The 7,736-nt window shown below is 37.4% G+C and overlaps 2 protein-coding genes across 2 annotated transcripts; both read right to left on the bottom strand.

Annotated features, from left to right (window-relative positions):
* Nucleotides 1-191: 191 nt before the first annotated feature.
* Nucleotides 192-1,064, bottom strand: TM35_000181670 (uncharacterized protein; the record flags this gene model as incomplete). Its single annotated transcript, XM_029026480.1, has 1 exon — nucleotides 192-1,064. The coding sequence occupies one exon, from the start codon at nucleotides 1,062-1,064 to the stop codon at nucleotides 192-194; it is 873 nt and encodes a 290-aa protein (XP_028882176.1).
* Nucleotides 1,065-3,131: 2,067 nt separating this feature from the next.
* On the bottom strand, nucleotides 3,132-5,690 carry TM35_000181660 (uncharacterized protein; the record flags this gene model as incomplete). Its single annotated transcript, XM_029026479.1, has 1 exon — nucleotides 3,132-5,690. The coding sequence occupies one exon, from the start codon at nucleotides 5,688-5,690 to the stop codon at nucleotides 3,132-3,134; it is 2,559 nt and encodes an 852-aa protein (XP_028882175.1).
* Between the last annotated feature and the right edge of the window lie 2,046 nt (nucleotides 5,691-7,736).

Here is a 7,736-nt window from a genome sequence, read left to right as displayed (position 1 = left end):
CATGCACATGTATTTATAGATGCATACTTGTTACTGTAAAATTGTCAAGATAAACCCGACACTGCGGTAACTGTACCGCCGGGAAGACGACTTGTGAGGAATTACAAAAAAGAAAAAAAAACGAAGTACACACAACCACCGGGAACGGTAGAAGGAACCACATGAGAGGTGTGCCACCCTCTCTCTTACTCTTACTGCTGATATGTATAGGGATACCAATGGCGCATCGGATGAATTTGTTGCTGGTGATACATGAACAGTTGTAGATTGTACTGGTACACATCATGTTGGGATGTGAACATGCTATTTTGTGGCTGTGAGTGTGCTATCGGTTGTGGTGCGTTTCCGTGATGGCTGTTGTGATCCATTTGTAATTCGTATTGTCCCTCTTGTGGCATTATCAGAAGTTGATTGTTATCTTGCGGTGGGGAGTACATATATTCTTGTGGATTGTATTGTTGTTGGCATTCCTGCAAAGAAAAAAGAAATAGTTGATCCTCTTCACACCACAACAGTGGCATGTCCGCTTGCTGCTGTTGTTCTTGTTCTTGTTGCTGCTGCTCTGTTATCCTTTCTTCTTCTTCTTGTTGTTCTCGTTGTTGTTGCTCTGTTATCCTTTCTTGTTGTTGTTGTTCTCTTCCTCTTTCTTCCTGTGGCTGTGTTATTCTCTCTTCCTGTTGCTGACCCAATTGCGGCCGAGAGTTCCGTTGAATTCTTCTTCTCTTTTTCCTTGACAACTGCTGTTTTCGTATCATCTCAATGAAGGTCATTAGCTGTTGAGGAATTTTGTAAACAGGCTCAATGGTGCGCTTATACCATTGCTTGGCACGATCTACATCTTCTTCTCTTATATCCACCCCATATGGATTCCACATGTATGCTGTTAAACACGGTGTAAACCTTATAGGAATCTGTTGGGAGCGCATATATTTAACGTATTCCGCACTACTTAGAGTTGGGCGTTGTGGTGTCAGTTGCAGCGGTATATTCTTTATTTTATTCTCGTACTCAATGTAATCAACAGGGATCGGTGGAATAGGTACCATCTGCCCCACAGTATTCATACGGCTTTAGATAATAAATAGTATGAATAATTTTATGATGTCTACGAATAACACCAAACCCAATTATTGAGCTTTCAAGGCAATAAGAGGGTATATGTATGTGTGTATGTGTATGTGTTTTTTGAAGTATAAGGTAGACGCTAATGTGGATAATCTTCTTTTTTTTTTTCCTTTTTCTCGTTTTCTAAGCGTTAATTATTGGGGAGAGGGGGATTAAATGGAGTCACTGGGAAATACAGTGCAAAAACAAACAAACAAAGAAAAAAAAAAAAGAATATTGACGACACATCGTACAAACAAGGAATAAGAGAACAAATTAATGTGTGCAGATGGAGCTCCACCTTCCCTCACTAATACCACACATGGAATACCACTTCATAAGGAAAAGAAGACGAAAGACAAAAAAAAAAAAAACTGGATGCGCATAAACTCATGGGAAGAAACAAGCAAAGTGTATAGTGGGGAGAGAGAAAGAGAGAGGGACAAAGAAGACTGATTCACTCAATATATAATATTCAAGTGCTCAAAAGCACAAAAGCAACAACAAGAATAACAAAAACAACAACAAAAAAAAACTCCCTTATAAAGTTATTGGATTCTTCTTCTTTTACCCCGCTTTGGATCCCACCCCGTTCATTTATACTTGACGTTTTATAGTTTCTTATATAACGACTATTAGGATATATATATATATATATACGAATCTTTATTATTTTTTTTCTTTTCTGTTTTCACTCTTGATGACGTTCTTCACGCTCATTCTTCCCCTCTTTTCCATTATCCATTAATGCATTCACCCATGATTAAGAATACCAGCACTATTGAAAAACAACAAGCCTGTGATGACACATAAGAAAAAAGAAAAAAAAAAGGTAAGGTAAGGGGATGGGGGACAATGAGAAAAGTGGATAGGCTTATAACCGCTTCAGGTTAAAGTTGTTTATATACAAGGATGAAAAACAGGATAAAGTAAGGCTACACAAATATCACAGCTTCTCTTTTTTTTTTTTTCTTTTCATCTGCAGAAGGGTTTCCTTCCTTTGCTACTCCTTGTTAATGTAGTTATTATTTTTTCTTCTGTTTTCATTACCTTCGCGGCCTTACTCACCACACCCACTCGCCCAGGAACACTCCTAAAGAGAGAAAATGAAGAGATAGGGAAAAGAGAAATAATAGTGGTGTGCGAAGCTACAGATGAAACATCATAAAAAAAAAAAAAAAGAAGCCAAAACAGAAACACACACATACAAGACGATAAGAACTGAAGACAGAAGGCCAGTATATAAATAAATAAATATATATATATCTTACTTATGGTGAACATAAAAAAAAAAAAAAGAAACAATATATACTCCCAGACTTCTTTTATTTTTTCCCCCTTTTTACGCATCCTCCTAACATTCGCGTCTACTGCAGTGCCTAGCACCACCAAACACAAAAATACTAGTGAGGATCACTGCGCTGAAGACGAGATGCGGTATCCCTCTGTTCCAGTCAATTTTAACATTTTATCCATTTTATCAGATAAATACACATAGATACTATTCCTTTTATTTCCCTTCTCTAAAGGGGTGGAGTGGGCTTTCATCAACATTTTATTATCTTCTGTCATCACTCCATAACAGAAGCAATAATAATACCTTTCATTGATTTCAATTTTTTTTTTCTCCTTCTTTTGCTTTTTTTTTTCTCTTTGGAGTGCAATACTTTCCTTTTTTCTTTTATCTGTCTCCATTCCGCCTTTATTTCTTCTCAACTTTCATCCGAAAGCCCAATCACTCTCTCTCTCTCTCTCTCTCTCTCTCTCTCTCTCTCTCATCCACCCACTCCCCCAACTGACTGACTAGCCGACTAACTAACTAACTGACTCACTCCCTCACTTTGTCCTTACTCATTAACTACTACAGCCATAGACACATCACTTTTTTTTTTTGTTTTGTTCTGCACCCACCTACCTCTTCTTCTCTCTCTTTTTTTTTTTACTTTCCACAAATAAACATATACGTATATATATGTATATATATATATATATTCATTTATGCAAGTATACATCATGTGTACGTATGACTACCTCCAGAGGAATGGCGGTGTGTGTGTGACGAAGCTGCGCAGCACCGGTGGCAGTCGCCGTTCCACTTTTGCCCGCAACTGACAGTCAATGTCGTGGGACTCCCGCAATAACACATCCCGCACAACGTTTCTGTTCTCAGACTCTTCGGGGAGGACGATGGCGTTGGCGCGTCGCAGTGCGGCCTCCTCCGCCAGCACCGCCCGCAGCCAATCCGCCGTCTGTTCCCACAGTGAGCGGCGCCCGCAGCGGACGTTGTGCTCCGGCGTCACCCAATGCGATCTCCACGCCGGGGAGGATGTGCGGGGGCGATGTTCACGTCGTGGTGGGGAGTACAGGTGGGGAGGGGAGCGGGGAATCGCATGTGCAAAGAAGGCATTATCATCCAAGAAGGAAAAGAAGTCAGTAGTATCAATAGTAGTAGTAGTAGTAGTAGTAGAGGTAGTAGAAGCAGCAGAAGTAGTAGTAGTAGTAGTAGTAGTAGTAGTAGTAGGTGGAGGAAAAGGAGAAATTCTAGAAAAACCACCACCACCTATTTCAGCTTTTCGGTTGGGGTTTTGCATAGTGTCAGGTTGGGATGTGATACGAATATCATCTGAGAAGCGAAAGTTGTCTGCATACGTCCAGATAGATTCATATTGAGCGGGATAATCTACACTAAAACGAACATCATACAAATCGCCACTGGGTTCATCCTCAGAGCGGCCACCAAAGAGAAAAAAACGAAATCCAGAAACTATAGGATCTGCACACATGGCAGCCATGGTACGACCATCTGGTATACAAGGTGGGATATTCTTCACTCGTTCCCAGTTGCGGGAACTTACAGTATCTAGCAATGATTGCGGGTGCTCAAAGTTTTCTGATTGAACATTAGATGATGTGATCTCAGATTTACTAAAGTAATCAGGTGGAAATGGCATCATTGTACATTTCGTATCCTCACGACCTGTTCGCCAAACATGACGCATATAGTTATAAATATGAATATCTTTATGCGTCCTTAAAACTCCATTACCAATTAAAGTAAATCCACCATGTACAATAATATCAGATCCACAACACACCATTACTGCCCCTGTACGCCATAATGCCGAACTATTGTGTTTCTTACATGTATGTGGGTTTGGTGTAGGGGATTTACACCGGAGTCGGTCACGCCGTATCTCCAGTATATTCTTTACAAACTCCATAATACGTATACCAGGCGCTGGATCATATGGATACAGAAAGAATTCCCTCATATACCGTAGAGGTGTCTCCTTCCGCACCATTATCCACTGTCGCGTGTATGCATTTAATACCCAAAGATCATTATAGAAAGAAGTACTGTCACGACCACCAAAAATAAAAACAAAGAAATCTTTACTTACAGTTGAGCAGGGTCGCCGCCTACCAGGAAAAACTCTTGGCGAGATAAACGGTAACTCTTCTACTATACGGGGATCTTTCTCCCTATATTGTGTACGACCGCTCGAGGGTGGTGGGACGGTTAAATATAAAAAGTAAGTATTATTGAACGATTTATCCTCTTGCATTCCACCAAATAAAACTACAACTTCAGACCACTCCTTTGATTCTTCTGTCTTTGATACAGATGGGGATAACTTGAGAAATGTTGTCTTATTCATTTTACTACTACTATTACTATTACTACTACTACTACTATTATTATTATTATTATTATTATTATTATCCCTTCTTTCAGTACCCTCATTCCCATAATAATTATGGGTATAATAATATACACCACCTCTCTTTCTACTATCACCGGAGTTATTACATGGGGGAATTCGCACCGTCTGTGCAACGGATCCCCACATATCGGGAAGTGAAACTGTTAGTCGCAGTTTCGTCCACAATCGCTGCTCAATATCAAGTTGATATGCTGAAGTTATTCCACCCCTACTCCCATGTGTGATACCACCATGCACAAACAACATACGTCCACCTGCAAAGAGAGTTCCACTTTGCCCAAACGCCTTTGGAGGCATTCCATCACTTCCTCCGCCCATTCTCCCTCTTCCAACCCATAATGGTTCTCCTATAGAAGAGGGAATACCATGACAAATAAGTTGTATCCATCGCTGTTCATCAATTAAGTATTCCCAGGTATCATTAAGGAGATCGGCTGGGCCAACACCAAGTCCACCGTGGAGAATAAGACTTCGACGTGGTGGACAGGAAAGTAAAAGATGTCCACTTCGAGGTGGTGGGACTTGATGCAGCGGTTGTTGCAATTCCTCCTCCGAGTGTAAAGGTCTTGGCCTATTATTAACAGTTCCCTTTCCAACCATAGATTCCTCTTGACCTTCTTCTTCTTCTTCTTCTTCTTCTTGTTCTTCTTTTTGTTTTTTCATAAGAAGAAGACGTTGTCCTCGCAGCATAGATTTAGGGGTGGTATTAACGCCTCGTGAGGTGATTTCATTCTGATAACATCCATGAAGGTGAAAGTAGGTCACCTTATAGCCGGGTTCTACCGCCGCCAATACGTTTTCTCTCACACTTACTTTCACCATGGTAGACTGAGCAGGAAGGATATTATTGTTTTCTGACATGATGATGATAATGATTCCTCCCTCTCTCTCTCTCTCTCTCTCTTATTTTTTTTTTTTCTCTTTCTTTCCTTTCTCTACCGTTTTTTTTTTTTTTTTTATTCTTCTCTTTTCGTTCTTAACTTGTTGCGAATTGTGTTTGTTTTTTATTATTGCTATTATTCTGACCTTTTCTTTTTTTCTTGCTTTCTCCGTTCGTTCCTCAGTTGTACTCGGTGTTCCTTCTTTTTTATTCTTTTCTTTTTATTCCTTCTTTCGTTCACTTCGTATTTATTTTTTCCGGGTGTTTTCTTACTTCTTTTCAAACTTTTACTATTCTGTTCGGGGATGCAGAGAAAAAAAAAAAAAAACTTTCCTCACTTCTCCCTTTCACACAAAACGCTCTTGTGGAGCTAAAGAGTCCCCAACCACCCCTTTTGTGAACACTTCGTTCTATTTTGTATATATATATATATATATATATATAGATAGATAGATAAAGAGAAGAGAGAAAGAGAAGAGAAAGAGAAAAAAAAAATACAAACGGAGACAAATGAATAATACCTAAAAAAAAAGACAGTCAAATAAATCGAAAGAGATGAAAAAACAGAGAAAACACACACCTTAACAACAAGAGAATCCCACAGGTGCATATACACCAAGTACATCTTTCTCTTTCTCATATATATATATATATATATATATACACTCACAGACATTTTCTTTCTCTTTTTCTTTCTCTCTATTCATCTGTGTATGTATAGTTGCAGATGTACAGCGAACTCATCGTGTGTTGTGGGGATCTCGCAGCACCCCAGACTGGCACACATAAACATAAACACGCAACGAAAATAAAGAGAAAACTGAATCCAATGCGAGCAAACAAAAAAGAAAAAAAGAAAAGAAAAAAAAGAAGAGGACACCACTAATGGGAACCCCAAACTGTAAAATTCAAGAATTTGCTTGTACTCTTTACTTTTCGATTTTATTTTACTTCTTTGGTGGTGATGGAGGTGGAAAACGTAGATTTGCCTCGCTTTGGATGGAGCCAGTACACACGTAAACAGATATATATATATATATATATATATATATCTATTTATCTATAAGGTGGACAGAGCTCAAAGTAAAGTAGCCAAAAAAAAAAAAAGGAAAGATATATATATATATATATATATATATTAGCACATAATTTATATACAGGAAATGTAAATATAACTAAAATAAATAAATACATGCAAATAAAATAATAAACCTGATACATATACATACAGTAATATATAACACGTTCAGAAATATATATCAGCAGGTATACTTATATAAACATATATATATATATATATAAATAAATAAATAAATAAGGAAAATATTTTCTGTGTTTCTATCTTCCGTGAATAATAAGCACAGTCACTTATTGTGTTTATCTCCGCATGTGGGTGTAGAACACTGCCAATAGCAAGAGTAAGAAGTAAAGCACAGAGAGATCATGGGCATCAAGGAAAACCAAGAAAAAAAAAAAAGACATCAGGATTAATAATAATAATAATAATTAATAAATCGCAAATGAATAAAGAGAGGAATAGAAAAATATAGAAGGAATAAAAAAGGAAAACCAAGAAAAAAAAAACTCGTATATAAATATATAAAAACTTTTTTTTTTAAAAAAAAGGAGAAAAACATCTTTATCCCGTTTTTGCTGATAATGATGCGAAAAATAACAGTAACAAGAAGATAAAGAAAAAAACCATGGGAAAGATGGCACTTCAACAACAAAAAAGAAAAAAGAAAAAACAACTATTATTCATTATAACTATTGTTTTTTTTTTCTTTTTCTTAATTCCATTCACTTGCTTAATATCATCCCTCCCTTTATAGAGAGAAAAAGAAAAAAAAAAAGACCAAAAATTACTTCCGTACACTTCTTGTCTACTTTCTTTTTTTTTTCTTTTCTTTTCTCTGTTTAAATACGTTAGCAGGCAGAAGTATATATATATATATATAGAGAGAGATATAAACTCACATATACACACAGGTGTAGAGTCATTATAAGGGAAAATGATGATAAGAGCT

Source organism: Trypanosoma theileri (assembly GCF_002087225.1).
Source record: "Trypanosoma theileri isolate Edinburgh chromosome Unknown TM35_Tth_18_V1, whole genome shotgun sequence".
NCBI lineage: Eukaryota > Euglenozoa > Kinetoplastea > Trypanosomatida > Trypanosomatidae > Trypanosoma > Trypanosoma theileri.
The sequence above is the reverse complement of the archived record's forward strand: the minus strand, read 5'-3'. Positions and strand labels throughout refer to the sequence as shown.